Source organism: Lepus europaeus, chromosome 3 (genome assembly GCF_033115175.1).
Source record: "Lepus europaeus isolate LE1 chromosome 3, mLepTim1.pri, whole genome shotgun sequence".
In the NCBI taxonomy this organism is placed as follows: Eukaryota; Metazoa; Chordata; class Mammalia; order Lagomorpha; family Leporidae; genus Lepus; species Lepus europaeus.
In genome coordinates this window covers 82,791,956-82,807,778 of record NC_084829.1, presented here as the reverse complement: position 1 = coordinate 82,807,778, position 15,823 = coordinate 82,791,956, and the positions used below count along the sequence as shown (strand labels likewise).

General features: G+C 40.0%; 1 protein-coding gene and 1 pseudogene across 5 annotated transcripts in view; one reads left to right on the top strand and one right to left on the bottom strand.

The window, feature by feature from the left end:
• Positions 1–15,823, top strand: part of SNX14 (sorting nexin 14) — a 100,541-nt gene that overhangs the window by 29,906 nt on the left and 54,812 nt on the right. For all 5 annotated transcript variants that reach the window (XM_062186452.1, XM_062186453.1, XM_062186451.1 and 2 more), the window contains 6 exons: positions 371–455; positions 5,316–5,472; positions 7,386–7,461; positions 8,550–8,594; positions 8,684–8,764; positions 8,858–8,972. In XM_062186452.1, coding sequence (XP_062042436.1) covers positions 371–455; positions 5,316–5,472; positions 7,386–7,461; positions 8,550–8,594; positions 8,684–8,764; positions 8,858–8,972 — 559 coding nt within the window. The remainder of the gene's footprint in view (positions 1–370; positions 456–5,315; positions 5,473–7,385; positions 7,462–8,549; positions 8,595–8,683; positions 8,765–8,857; positions 8,973–15,823) is intronic.
• Positions 9,989–10,489, bottom strand: LOC133756989 (transcription initiation factor TFIID subunit 12-like; annotated as a pseudogene).

The following is a 15,823-nucleotide window of genomic DNA, read 5'->3' as shown; positions in this document are numbered from 1 at the left end:
TTTTAAATTATATTTTTGAAAGATTCTGAGTAATTCTCTAATTTTTAAAATTTTAATTACGAATTTATGTATTTATGGGATACAAAGTGATGTTATGATTTATAAACATGGTGTTGAGTAATTAAATCAAGCTAGTTAGCATATCCATCACCTCAGACACGTAACATTTGTTGTGGTGGGAACATTTGCAATTTACTGTCTAACTTGAAATGTATGATACTGTATTATTAACTATATTTGCCATGCTACATAATAGTCTTAGAAAAAAATCCTCCTAATACCACTGGTTTTTAAGATAAGTCCCATTATGTTTCTGCTGTTGTTAGTGAAAATTACTTTAAATGGTTTCTTTTAACGTTGAATTTTCTAGGTGGATATTCCATCTGTTATAACCAAGAAACTATTAAAAGCGGCAATGAAGCATATAGAAGTGATAGTTAAAGCCAGACAGAAAGGTAATATGGCTTTCTACTATAGTTTGAATAATTTTTTTTTTTTTAATTTATTCGACAAGTAGAGTTACAGACAGTGAGAGAGAAAGAGATGGAGAGAAAGGTCTTCCTTCCCTGTTGGTTCACTCCCCAAATGGCCGCTATGGCCGGCAGGCTGCGCCAATCTGAAGCCAGGAGCCAGGTGCTTCTTCCTGGTCTCCCATGCGGGTGCAGGGGCCCAAGCACCTGGGCCATCCTCCACTGCCTTCCTGGGCCACAGCAGAGATCTGGACTGGAAGAGGAGCAACCGGGACTGGAACCTGGTGCCCATATGGGATGCTGGCGCCACAGGTGGAGGATTAATCAAGGGAGCCATGGTGCCAGCCCCAAATCATTATGTTTTTATATACCTGCATTTACCTACAATGTCTAAGTATTACAAATGCTGTGAGGGTGTTCTTTTAAACTGAAATCCCTTTCAGTAGATTGTTAATCATATTAAGTGTGAAAAATTCAATCTATGAAAATTAAAATACAGTTAGTTAACTTTTAGATATATTATTGATGACTGTTGTCTTTTTTTGAATACCAGTTAATTCCTCTGAAGTATCTCTTGCATTCTGTTCCCCCTTTCTCCTTAATGATATCAGCATTTTTGATGTATTCTCTCTTATCCTGTGTACTGCTATCAAGCTAATTTCACTGTAATTGTACTTTCCCTGTTACCACCTTACTAAAAAAAATTTTTAATGACTGCTATTGTATCTAAATTGTGTATTTAAACCCTTTTCTACATTGTCAAATATTTTGATCTAGTCTTGTCTTTCACTTTGTATTAATGCTTTAGCCAGGATAATCTGTTTGCTGTTTCTCATCTGCGTTCTGGCCTTTTTACTATCATGAGTTGCACATAGCATATGTATATATGTTCAGTAATGTTTTCTGATTAAATGAATGAAATCTTCATTTGAAACTTTGTTTGCTCTTAAGATTGAACTAAACTGTTCCTTTTTATGAAATTACTTCTGTGTTCTATATTTGTTTGGTTCTTTGTCAAACTTAGATTTTCCTTATGTTTGCATCATTTAGTATTCTTTGTTAGTGCTTTTTTTTTTTTTTTTGAGAGGTAGAGTTACAGACAGATCTTCCATCCACTGGTTCATTCCCCAGACAGCTGCAGTGGCCAGAGCTGGCTGATCTGAAGCCAGGAGTCTCCTCCAGGTCCCCGACATGGGTGCAGGGGCCCAAGCACTTGGGTCATTCATTGCTTTCCCAGGCCATTAGCAGGGAGCTGAATCAGAAATAGAGCAGCCAGGACTAGAACCAGTGCACATATGGGATATTGGCACCATAGGCGGAAGCCCAACCTACTGTGCCAGGGGCTGCTCTGTTGGTGCTTTCCGAACTACATGCTGGAGAGTACTACTCCATGTAGATGCTCACGTAGAAGAGGTTAAATGGTCGTGTTTCTTGATCATTACTATTGTTTTTTCCTTCTGCAAATCCCTGTAGTTATTCTCACACTGAAAGCTTTGAATAGCCTTGCAGTGAAGAAATAGCTTTAACTGTAGCTGAGCATATCCCAAGTCTTTGGAGTCATTTTTCTCTTCCTCATAATATCAATTAATATAATTAGGGCACATTTTGGGAAATTATTCTATAGGTAGAGTTGAAGCCCATGTGGGATGCTAGCACCACAGGCAGTGGCTTTACCTGCAACACCAAAACACTGGCCCTTCATTTATTTATTTGAAAGACAGAATTACAGAGAGGGAGAGGCAGAGACAGAGAGAGAGAATGAGCACGCACAAACTTTTCCATCTGCTGGTTCATTCCCCAAATGGCCACAATAGTCGGGGCTGGGCCAGGCTGAAGCCAGGAGCCAGGAACTCCATCCAAGTCTCCCACATGGGTGGAAGGAGCCCAAGTGCTTGGGTTGTCTTGTACTGTTTTCCTAGGCACATTAGCAGAGAGCTGGATCTCAAGTAGAGGAGCCGTGTGTGCAGTGCCAACTTACCCCACTGTGCCAGCCTCTCAATTATTAAATTAAAAAATGAGCTTCTGGAATTATTGTCTGGTCACTGGCAAAAACACATTAAATGGTGATATTTTTGCCGTGCCCACACACAAAAAAGGGAAAAACAAAAAACAAAAAAACCTCTTTTCTGGATTCCTTGGTTTAAAAGCTGGCATTATATAAACAATAGTAACAATCCTTCAGGAAGCATTCCCACCAAATGCTTGAAAATGTCAGTTACGGTCACACCAACATCTCCAACCGAGATCTCCTTGCCTTTTTCTGTAATGATGAACTTTTTGTCTGCACTGAGACAAAAATGACAGAATTCTTTCTCTTTTTTTGTTAAATATTTATTTATTTTATTTGAAAATCAGAGTTACAGAGAGACTGAGGCAGAGAGAGTGAGTGAGAGAGAGAGAGAGAGAGAGAGAGCGGGGTCATCCATCTGCTGGTTCACTCCCCAGTTGGCCACAATGGCTGGAGCTGGGACTATCTGAAGCCAGGAGCCAGGAGCCTCTTCCAGGTCTTGCACGTGGGTGCAGGGACTCAAGGACTTGGGCTGTCTTCCACTGCTTTCCCAGGCCATAGCAGAGAGCTGGATCAGAAGTGGAGCAGCCAGGAATCTAATTGGCACTCACATGGGATGCTGTCACAACAGGCGGTGGCTTTAACCACTACGCCACAGCATCAGCCCCTAGCTGCTTTACTTCTGATCCAGCTTCCTGCTGGAAAAACAGGCCTTGGAAAAACAGCAGACTGTGGCCCAAGTGCTTGGGCCCCTGCACCCACATGGGAGACCTGGAAGAAGCTCCTGGCTCCTAGCTTAGCTTGGTCCAGCCCTGGCCTTTACAATCATTTGGGAATGAACTAGCAGATAGAAGATTCTCTCTCTCTCTCTCTCTCTCTCTCTCTCTCTGTCTCTCCCTCTTTCTTTCTCTCTGTAACTCTCTTTCAAATAAAATAAATCTTAAAAATAAGTAAAGAAAAAAAAGCCAATGCCACTGAATTTAGGTTAGGATTCTCTACACAGACTTAAGATTTTAAAATTCAGCAGAGTTGGTCAGCGCCACGGCTCACTAGGCTAATCCTCCGCGTGCGGCGTCGGCACTCCAGGTTCTAGTCCCGGTTGGGGCGCCGGTTCTGTCCCAGTTGCTCCTCTTCCAGTCCAGTTCTCTGCTGTGGCCCGGGAAGGCAGTGGAGGATGGCCCAAGTGCTTGGGCCCTACACCAGCATGGGAGACCAGGAGGAAGCACCTGGCTCCTGGCTTTGGATCAGTGTAGCGTGCCGGCCGTAGCAGCCATTTAGGGCGTGAACCAACTTAAGGAACACCTTTCCTTCTGTCTCTCTCTCTCTCTCTCACTAACTCTGCCTGTCCAAAAAAAAAAAAATTCAGCAGAGTGTAGAAAGGAGAAAGTATGATTTGTCTTTCCACTTAATTTTCTGGAGTTTATAAAAGGAAATGAATGCTATTATTTTTGAGTTTTAAAATATTAGTTTAGGGGCCAGTGCTGTGGTGCAGCAGGTTAAAGCCCTGACCCCTCCACCCCCAACTCTGTCTTACAAATAAATAAAATCTTTTAAAAAATATTAGTGTAGTTCTTGGCCTTTTTTTTTTTTTTCTAAAGATTTATTAGAGAGAGAAGTGCTTCTGTCAGCTGGTTCACTCTCCAAATGGCTTCAATGACCAGGGCTGGGCCAGGCTGAGGCTAGGAGCCAGGAGGTTCATCTGAGTCTCCCACGTGGGCGCAGGGACCCAGGTACTTGGGCCATTTTCTACTGCTTTCCCAGGCACATTAGCAGGAAGCTGGATTGGAAGCAGAGCAGCCGGAACTTGAACCAGTATCCATATGGGATGCTGGTGCTACAGGCCATGACTTAACACATTGTGCAACAGTACTGGCGCCATTTTTGGCCTTTAAAAAAAAAAGTTCTGTTTGGGACCTGGCATTGTGGCATAGTGGGCTAAGCCTCTGCCTGTAATTCAGGCAGCCCGTATGGGCACTGGTTCATTTCCTTGCTTCTTCTCTTCCAATCCAGCTCCCTGCTATGGCCTGGGAAAGCAGTAAAAGCTGGCCCAAGTGCTTGGGCCCCTGCACCTACGTGGCAGACCCACACCAAGCCCCTAGCTCCTGGCTTTGGATCATCCCATCTCCTGCTATTGTGGCCATTTGACGTGGTGAACCAGCGCATGGAAGACCTTTCTGTTTGTCTCTCCGTACTCTATCTGTGACTCTACCTCTCAAATAAACAAATATAATCTTTAAATAATTTTTTTAAAAAGTTCTGTTAATACAGGTCTTTATTATCAGTTAATATTTATGCAAAAATCTCTTAAGAATTTCTGTGTTGTACAGTTACATCTTGTGTCCTATTTGGGCAGAAGATGGGGAATTTATCCAAGGATGCCGGTTCCTATAATTGCTGCAAAAGGTTGTTGGATATGGATATGAAAACAGGTGTACTTAAAGAATTTTGAGTAGGGCTTTTTAAAATATTTTGCAGAGCATGAGTAAGATGTAACATTTGATAACCAAAGTGTTGTGCATGCTGAATGTTTTCTGTAGATTTTTCTGCTTTTTAAAAATTATCATTGGCTATTACTTTATGTAATTTCAGAGACGTGAGTTAAATTTCTTGTTTTCCAAGGGGAAAAAGATCTCTTTTCCAGTTTACTGCAAAAATAAACTGCTTGCAAAGAAGAATTTTTCTTTAATCCTACTCTGAACAATTTCCCTAAATTGAAAGAGCAGAGGCTAGGAAAGGAATGAGTTAAGTTTTAATCTTCTGTGTGTTAGTGCAGATGACTGAAGTTATTTAATGTTTCTTAACTGGTTTCAGTATTTACTTTTTATCTCTCTTTGTAGTAAAAAATACAGAGTTTTTACAGCAAGCTGCGTTAGAAGAATATGGTCCGGAACTTCATGTGGCATTGAGAAGTCGAAGAGATGAATTACACTATTTAAGGAAGCTTACTGAACTGCTTTTTCCTTATATTTTGCCTCCTAAAGCAACAGACTGCAGGTATAAATAGACTAGCAAATATAGTAACATTTGTGTATAGCTATTCATATTCCTAATAGGAATATGCTAAAAATTGAGCTTAGCCAGTGATGTGAACAATTTTTCATTTGAAACAATAATTTTATCTGTCTTAAAATGCCAATCAGTTGCCGTGTATTCATGGTATGTTGTGTTGCTTAGAGTTTTTTCCTTGAAAACTAATTGTGGGAATCTTAGACAAATCTGAAAAAAAATTTTTTCTTATTTAAGATCATAATACTTTTTCAGATATGACTTGTCTAGGCAGAAACATTTTATACAGACAATAAAGACAAGTTTAGATGTTAAGGTAACCAGTCTATTCTTCCTTTTTCTGCCAGAGTAGGTTTAGCTTATCCCATAAGTTACTTCATTGCTCTTACCATAGTAGTCCTGAATGGAGAAAATATGGCTTATTTTTAGTTATGTACTTTGAATAATATTTTGTTTAAAAAATTTTTAATTAAGATATTTTTAGGGGCCAGTGCTGTAGTGTAGCAGGTAAAGCCACCGCCTGCAGTGCTGGCATCCCGTATCAGTGCTGGTTTGTATCCCGGTTGCTCCACTTCCAATCCAGCTCTCAGCTATGGCCTGGGAAAGCAGTACAAGATGGCCCAAGTCCTTGGTCACCTTCACCCATGTTGGAGACCCGGAAGAAGCTCCTGGCTCCTGACTTTGGATCGGTGCAGCTCTGGCCATTGCAGCCAATTGGGGAGTGAACCAGTGGATGAAAGACCTCTCTCTTTCTCTCTCTCTGCCTCTCCTTTTCTCTCTGTGCAACTCTGACTTTCAAATAAATAAATAAATCTTTTTTTAAAAAAGATATTTTTATTCTAATTTCTAACATTAATTTAAATACAACCATAAAGTAATTCCTTTATACTATTAGACATGTTAGTCTTATGCATTAATTAAAAAATATATTAATCATTTTAAATATTTGTAGGCAGGAAGTATTTTCTAATGCCCTCCAAGTCCCCTTTGCTAAGGGAATGCTTTTTTCTCTTATATAATATTCTATTTCAGCAAGTAAAGACTCTTAAGCCCATGATATTTACAATGTGGTCTGGGGCCCATAAAATGAACGTTACCTGGTAGCAGAATCTTGGGACTCACCCTAGGTTTCCTGAATTATACTCTGTATTTTTAAAAATTAAATTTATGTAATAGGGAAAGAGGGAGAGACAGGGCACTCTAATCTGCTCCTTCATTCTGCAAATGCCTGCAGCTGTTGGGTCTGGCCTGGGGCTGAATCTGGGAGCTGACAACTCAAACCAGATTTCCCATGTGGTAGCAGGAACCTAATTATTTGTGTCATCACTGCTGCCTCCCAGGGTCTGCGTGAGCAGGAAACTGGAGTCAGGAGTTGGAGCCAGGTTTTGAACCCAGGTACTCCAATGTGGAATATGGGTATCTTAACTGGTAGGAGAAACACCCACCCCTACAATCTGCATTTTAAAAATAAATTTATTTATTTATTTTTTGAGATTTTGTTTATGTGAAAGGCCGAGTTACAAAGAGAGAGAGAAAGAGACAGAGAGTCCTTCCATCCACTGCTTCATTCTTCTAATGGCCACAACAGCCTGGGCTAGGGCAGGAGCCAGAAGCTTCCTCCAGGTCTCCCATGTCGGTGTAGGGGCCCAAGGACTTGGGCTGTCTTCTCTGCTTTTCCCAGGTGCATTAGCAGGGAGCTGGATCAGAAATGGAACAACCAGGACTTGAACCGGCACTGATATGGGATACCAGGTTCTCAGGTGGAAGCTTTACCTTCTGTGCCACAGTGCCAGCCGCTACAATTTGCATTTTAACATGACCCTTAGGTAACACATATATATTTCATTGTTAAGTACTAATGTGTGTTGCTAGGTATATATAATTATTATTTACTTTTCCAGATCTTTGACTTTACTTATAAGAGAGATCCTGTCTGGTTCTGTGTTCCTTCCTTCTTTGGATTTCCTTGCTGATCCAGTAAGAGTTTTAAAAAATTTTCTTTTTAGTTTTGATAAAGTATACTACAAATAAAATCTACCATCTTATATGTTTATATGTGTACAGTTCAGTGGGATTAAATAAACTTATTATTGTGCAGCCATCACTACCAGCCCTCTTCCCAACTTTTACAAAACTGAAACTCTATAGCCATGCAATTATAACTCTTTATTCCTCCTTTCCTCCCTCCAGCCATCCTCAACTTCATGTTTGTATGAATTTGACTACTCTAGGTACCTTATAAAAGTCGAGTCTGCAGGCCGGCGCCGCGGCTCAATAGGCTAATCCTCCGCCTAGCGGCGCCGGCACACCGGGTTCTAGTCCCGGTCGGGGCACCGATCCTGTCCCGGTTGCCCCTCTTCCAGGCCAGCTCTCTGCTGTGGCCAGGGAGTGCAGTGGAGGATGGCCCAAGCCCTTGGGCCCTGCACCCCATGGGAGACCAGGAGAAGCACCTGGCTCCTGCCATCGGAACAGCGCGGTGCGCCGGCCGCAGCGCGCTACCGCGGCGGCCATTGGAGGGTGAACCAACGGCAAAAGGAAGACCTTTCTCTCTGTCTCTGTCTCTCATTGTCCACTCTGCCTGTCAAAAATTAAAAAAAAAAAAAAAAAAAAAAAAAAAGTCGAGTCTGCAGTACTTGTCTTTTTAGTAACTTGGCTTATTTTACTACATAATGTCTTCAGGTTTCATTCATGTTGTAACATATGTCAGAAATTTCTTTCTTTTCAAGGCTGAGTAATATTCCATTGGATGTTTATGCCACATTTTGCTTATCTGTTTGACCAGTGGGCGCTTGGAGTGCCTTCACCTTTGATTAAGATTGGAAGAAACAAGGATAATTTATAATATTTTAAATACCAAAATCAGATTAGCTTTTTTTTCGTTCATTTTCATAAAGGCTAATACCCCCATTGTAGATGTTTAAAAAGTTCCTCTGTCATATGTAAGTTTAGATGCATTGTTACTGCTCAATTTATTTTTTCATTTTTCTAGAAATTTTTATAATTCTGAGAATTCTGGGCAGAATACAATAATGTAATTCTTTTGAATTGTGTTTATTTTCCCCTAGGATACTGTGAATCATTTGCTTATCATCTTCATAGATGACAGCCCAGTAAGTATTAAACATAATTAGAAAATGTTTCAAATTGAATTTTGATCTGTATGTCAAATCCAGTGAAAATTTTAATAATTTTTTTAAAGCCTGAAAAAGCTACCGAACCGGCTTCCCCTTTGGTTCCATTCTTGCAGAAATTTGCAGAACCTAGAAATAAAAAACCATCTGTAAGTATTTTTAGCAATAACATTTTTGATAGAAACAATTTTAGGATGCAGTTACATAGCATTAACTTACTTTGTCTTACATGTTGTGTCAAGGTGCTGAAGTTAGAATTGAAGCAGATCAGAGAGCAACAAGATCTCTTATTTCGTTTCATGAACTTTCTGAAACAAGAAGGAGCAGTGCATGTATTGCAGTTTTGTCTAACTGTGGGTGAGGCTTCTCTGTATATTTTACTATAGTGTTACAGTTTGTGTATTTGACTATATAGTCTTTAAAACTTCTTAAGGTATTTGAGTCTTTAGATCAGATCTGATAATGTGATAGCCATCTTTTACTATGTATATTGTTTTATTTGTTAAAAATTCTAGGAGCACCTACAGGCTTTTCTCAAGTGTTCCCTCCTTTCCAGATTGAGACATAATCTGTCACTGACTTCAGTCAGAATCCTGTAGGGGCTCGCACTGTGGTACAGCAGGTTAAGCTGCTGCCTGTAATGCCAATATCCCATATGAATGCTGGTTTGAGTCCTGGCTAGTCCACTTCCAATCCAGCTCCCTGCTAACGTGCCTGGGAGGGCAGTGGAGAGTGGCCCAAGTACTTGGGCCCCTACATCCATGTGGGAGACCTCGATGGAATTCTTGGTTCCTGGCTTAGGCTTGGTCTGGTTCAGCCCTTGCAGCCTTTTGGAGAGTGAACCAGCAGATAGAAGATCTGTCTCTCTTTCTATACCCGCCTTTCAAGTAAAATAAATCTTTTTGTTGTTGCTGTTTAATAACTTCTTTATTCTGGAAGAGCAGTTGAAAGTCATATTCATATAAACACTGGCATTACAAAGTACAGAGAATGGGGGAAAGAAGAATACAAAGCCTGCTATAAATCCTGCTAATACTGTCTCACCCAACAAGATAATTTGTTTTATCCAATGTTCAATCACTAATACACTAAACCACAAAAAAAATCTTCTCTGGGAAGGTACCCCTCTGAGGTGGAGGGAAAAAGGACTGGAAGTTGGGCTAGGAGGCTTTACTCTCTTGGCAGATCTTCTCAGTCATTATAGATACTGCTGCACTGTTAATAAAAAATATATGCTTCTTTGTAAAGCATTAAAAAAAATTCCAAGGATGAGATGGCTGAGCTCTCTGCTCAAGTATCTTCAAATACATTTGAATGTTGTTCATTCCCTGACTTTTCTGTGTGTTATTTCTGCACTGTTTTCTGGATCGGTGTCATTCTCTGTGAGCTTCTGTGGTGCAGACTTTGTTGTAGGGTCAGATTTCTTCAGAGCCAGACCCTGGGATCCACATGTTCCACTGGCTCTCTAGATAAAGCTGTCACCTCCAGGGTACTGGACTTGCGATGTTGAGCAAGCTGACAGACTGCTGTCACCCCAGTCTCGATAAAATCATCAGCAAACTGTAGCAGCATCTCCTCTACATCTATATCTAACTGCTCATTAGGATTCACTTCTCTTACTAAATTCTGCAATTTCTTCTTGGTCAGTACCTGATTGTTTACAGGGCTAAGACAACCTCCTGTCCCAGAAGTGTCTGGTATTTTTACCTCTGTAGTGCTATTGGCCTTGGAGCCTTGAGGCGGGCTGCTGGTTGGTTCCAGTTTTATGGATGAGGTTGATAGGTCTGAGGGGCCAAACTGGTTCATGATCTGCCAAGCTCTGGACTTTAGCTCACAGAGCTTATCAAGATCCTGTTTTTGGAGCTGTGAGGACCAAGGCCAGTCAAAGGCAGCAGCGTCTATCTACCCATGATATGACAAAACTGCCCTGTATAGTGTTCGTCTCAGCAACTGATCCAACTGTGTGGCCCTCTCCGAGTCCCAGCACTACTCCTGCAGACAGGGCAATCTCTTTCTGTGACCACCTTTCAAGTAAAAGTCAATCTTAAAAAAAAAAAAATCCTAGTAGTAGAGAAAAACTACTACAATTTTAGTATAATGAAATGAGACTCATTTAGTAGTCCATATCAGTAGTACTTTGTCAGCAGTTTTTGTTAAGTATTTTGATTAAATAATAAAATTTTAAAGTATTTTATTTTGGGTATAGCACTATGACAAATTTATGAGAAATATTCCTCATATAATATACTCTTTTTTGCCTTGCTTCATTCTTTCAGGATAATGTTTTTAAGAGTTACCCATGTTGTTGTAGATAGTAGTTGACTCACTGCTGAGTAGTATTCCATAGCATGGATATGCTAAAGTTTCTTTATCCATTGTACACACATATCTGGACTATTTCCATTTTTGGGCAATTTTGAATAAAGCTGCTGTGCATGTTCTTATGCAAGGCTTTCTGTGGGCACGTATTTAAGAACTAGATGTAGAATTGCAGTGACAGGGTAGATACCTGTTTATACAAAACTGCCAAATTGTTTTCCAGTTTGGCTGTACTCCCCTAGCACTGTATGAGAGTTCTCCTTGTTCCTCATCTTTATCAGCCGTGGCCATGGCATTTATCTGGGGAGCAAATCAGCAGAGGAAGCTCTCCCTCTCTCTGTTTTCCCTTTCTTTTTGTCACTCTGCTTTTCAAATAACTAAATAAATCTCTTAAAAATATTATGGGAGGGAACGGTGTCGTGGCTCACTTGGTTAATCCTCCACCTGTGGCGCCAGCATTCCATATGGGCGCTGGGTTCTAGTCCCAGTTGCTCCTCTTCCAGTCCAGCTCTCTGCTGTGGCCCAGGAAGGCAGTGGAGGATGGCCCAAGTGCCCCTGCACCTGCATGGGAGACCAGGAGGAGGCACCTAGCTCCTGGCTTTGAATCGGCACAGTGCCGGCCATAGCAGCCATTTGGGGAGTGAACCAATGGAAGGAAGACCTTTCTCTCTGTCTCTCTCTCACTGTCTATAACTCTACCTGTCAAATAAAAAAATATTATTGGGTTCAATTTTAGACATTTTAGTGGTTACATAGTGGTATCTTATGCTTTTAATTTGCATGTCTCCAATGACTAAAAATGTTGCATACTGTAATGTGCTTATTAGCCATTTGAATATCTCCCTGTGAAAGTATTTAAGTATTTTGCGCAGCTTTTATTAAATTGTTTTTCTTTTTTCCAAAGATTTATCTGTTTACTTGAGAGGCAAAGTTACAGAGAAAGGAAGAGAGAAAGAGGTCTCCATCCTCAGATTCACTCCCCAAATGGCCGCAACGGGCAAAGCTGGGCCAGTACGAAGCCAGGAGCCAGGAGCTTCCTCTGGGTCTCCCGTGAGGGTGCAGGGGCCCAAGCACTTGGGCCATCCCCTACTGCATTTCCAGGTCATCAACAGAAAGCTGGATTGGAAATGGAGCAGCTAGGACTCAAACCAGCATCCTTATGGGATACAGGCACTGCAGTTGTTTGTTTAACCTACTGTGCCACAATGTCGGCCCCTAAATTGTTTTTCTTTTTGTCATTAAGTTATAAGAGTTATTTATATATTCTGGATATCAGTCTTTTGACAAGTATATGTATTATGTATATGTATTATGAATTTTCTTCCAAGCTGTGGCATAGCTTTTCATTTTCTGAATTAAGTCTTTTGATGGGTAGAGCTTTTCAATTTTAATGAAATTCAACATATTGATTTTTAATTTTGTTAATATGATTAGTGCTTTCTGTGACTTTCATAAGATATCTTTGCTGACCCTAACTGTAAATGGTATTTTCCAGTCATTCTCTAGATTTATTATAGTTTTAGATTTTATATCTCTCTTGGAATAATTTTTGTATTGATATTTGGTAGGCATGGAGGTTCACTTTCTCCCCCCTATGAGTTTTCTAGTATTCAGGTGATGGTGATCAAATTTTCCGTATTCTTCCTGATTTTTCATGAATTTGCTATATCTCCCTTTACTTTTGTTAATTTTATTTCAAGTACTTTGAACTTTGTTACTAGATGCAGATATATTTTAAGATTGTTAAATCTTCTTGATGAATTCATCCATTTATCATTATAAAATGCTTCTTTGCATATCTTTATCTTTCTGATTAAAATATTTGATAGAGTTCTTGAAAAAACATAAATAATCTTAAAAATGTCTAGTAATCTAGATTACTTTTTTAAAATTTATTTTTTTATTTATTTGAAAGACAGTTACAGAGAGAAGTAGAGACAGAGAGAGAGGTCTTCCATCCGCTAGCTCACTCCCCAGATGGCTGCAATGGCTGGAGCTGCGCCAATCCGAAGCCAGGAGCCAGGAGCTTCTTCCGGGTCTCCCACGTGGGTGTAGGGTCCCAGGGACTTGGGCCATCTTCTACTGATTTCCTTGGCCACCACTAAGAGCTGGATCAGAAGAGGAGCAGCCGGGACTAGAAGCGCCCACATGGGATGCCAGTGCTTTAGGTCAGGGCTTTATGCAACTGTGCTGTGCTGCAGTGCTGGCCGCCTCTAGATTATTTTGTATTTGATTTGTGTTTCTGCTGTATATTCTGTTCTTGCTTTACTCTTTTCTTTTCTTTGGGTTACTTGAGTATTTTACAGTACTCTGTTTTCTTTATTTTGTTAACTAATTTTTTAAAAAGATTTGTTTATTTATTTATTTTTTTTGAAAACAAAGAGAGAAATTTTTCCATCACTGGTTCACTCTCCATATGGCAGCAAAGGCCAAGGGTAAGCCAGGTTGATTCCAGGAGTCTGAAACTCTATCTGGATCTTCAGTAAGACAAGAAGGAGCCCAAGTGCTTGGGCTATCTAATGCTGCTTTGCCAGGCATGTAAACAGGGAGCTGAATTAGAAGTAGAGCAGCTGTGATGCCATTGTCACAGGCAGAGGCTTTAACCTGCTATGCCACAACACTGTCACATTCAGTTAATTTTTTTAAAAAATAATTTATTAATTTTCACTTTATTTTGGAAGATACAGTAACAGAGAGATCTGTACACTTCCCACATGCTTAAAACAGCGGAGATTTTTCCTGGCCAAAGCCAGGAGTACAGTATTATGCCCAGGTCTTTCACGTGTGTGGCAGGGACTGTCTATTATCTCCCCTCCCAGGGTGCACATTAACAGGAAGCTGGATTAGAAATGGAGGAACCTAGGACTTGAACCAGGCACTGATATGGGATGTGGGTGTGCCAAGCAGCATCTTAACTGCTGGGCCAAATGCCTGCCTCCTCTTTTGATTTTTTATGTTTTTCTTTCTTTTTCTTTTTTATGTTTGCTCAGAGATTACAATATGCATCTTTTATTTATCACAGTCTATTTAATATTTTACTGCTATAAGAACAATGTAAGAACCTCACTGTACCTGAAATTATCCACATCCTGCTTGTTTTATACTCCTTTTGTTACACATTTTAATTTTGCATAGGTTGTAATCCCCATAGTACAATGTTCTTTCTTCCTTAAATAGTCAATAGTCCTTTGCACATGCTTGATTATCTTTGTGAGCTTGTCTAAACACACACATAATCGTTTTAAAAGACCGTTTTAATTGTTGGCACATTTACCTTTCTGGTGCCCTTTATTTCTTTTTTGCAGAAACAAGATTCTAGTATCATTTCCTTTCTACTAAAAGAAATTCTTTTCACATTTCTTATAGTACTAATCTGCTAGAGGAAAATATTCTTAGCTTTTGTCTGTCTGAGAAGATATTTTCTTTGTCTCTTCATTTTTTATTTATTTATTTATTTATTTTTATTTTTGACAGACAGAGTGGACAGTGAGAGAGAGACAGAGAGAAAGGTCTTCCTTTTGCTGTTGGTTCACCCTCCAATGGCCGCCGCGGTAGCGCGCTGCGGCCGGCGCACCGCACTGATCCGATGGCAGGAGCCAGGTGCTTCTCCTGGTCTCCCATGGGGTGCAGGGCCCAAGCACTTGGGCCATCCTCCACTGCACTCCCTGGCCACAGCAGAGAGCTGGCCTGGAAGAGGGGCAACCGGGACAGGATCGGTGTCCCGACCGGGACTAGAACCCGGTGTGCCGGCGCCACAAGGCGGAGGATTAGCCTAGTGAGCCGCGGTGCCAGCCCTGTCTCTTCATTTTGGAAGGGTGTTTTCACTGAACGTATCATTCTAGGTTGACAGGGTTTTATCCTTTGATTCTTCTCTTCTGGACAGAATCATTGTTCTGATTGTTCCTCTTTATATAAAATGTTGCTTCTCTTTCTGACTGCTTTTACTATTTTCTCTTTCACTTTTCAGCAATTTGACTCTTAAGAGTGTAGTTTTCTTCTTACTGATTCTGCTTGGATTTTACCAAGGTTCTTAGATATTTGGGTTGGCATTTTTCATCAACTTCAAAAATTCTTAGTTGTTATCGCAAAAATTCTGCCATATCTTCTCAGTCTTTACCTTTTGAAACTACAGTTAGATGCATGTTAAGTCATAAAGGAAAGACAGGTATATGCTGTTGTCCCACAACCCTTTTATTACATTTTTTAAAACTTTTTTTTTTCCTCCTTTTTGTATTTTACTTTGAATAATTAAAAATTAAGGGGTAAACTTCTTATCAATACCTCAGGATTTTAAAAAAAGTCACTATTGTTATTCTAATACTATCATGGCTCATTTTAGAAAAACAGATTCTTGAGTTTAGATTCTCAGCTCTACCACTATCTGCAGCTTCCATGATAGAAGGAAATATTGTTTAAAAACATTGATTAGAACTAAAAAAAAGAAAACCCTTTGTTTTCATTGTTATTTAATAGTGAATCAGATTCCAAAATACTAACACACCTTCAGTATAAGAAATTAATTTAATATGTTCTTTAAAAAAATTTTATAATTCTGCTTACTAATGTAAGTTTTACTGAATTTTTACTGCTATCCATGCATTTATATAAGTATCTTATGTTAATATATAAAAATTTGCCTCATTCGTTTTGCTTTCTTTTGAAGTTATTTTTTCTTTTTAAATATTTATTTATTTATTTGAAAGGCAGAGCTACAAAGAGGCAGAGGCAGAGAGAGAGAGAGATATTCCATCTGCTGTTTCACTCCCTAAATAACCGCAATTGCCAGAGCTAGGCTGATCTGAAGCCAGGAGGTGGTAGCTTCTTCTGGGTCTCCCATGGCAGTAGCAGGGGCCCAACCACTTGAGCCATCTTCTTCTTTTTTTTTTTTA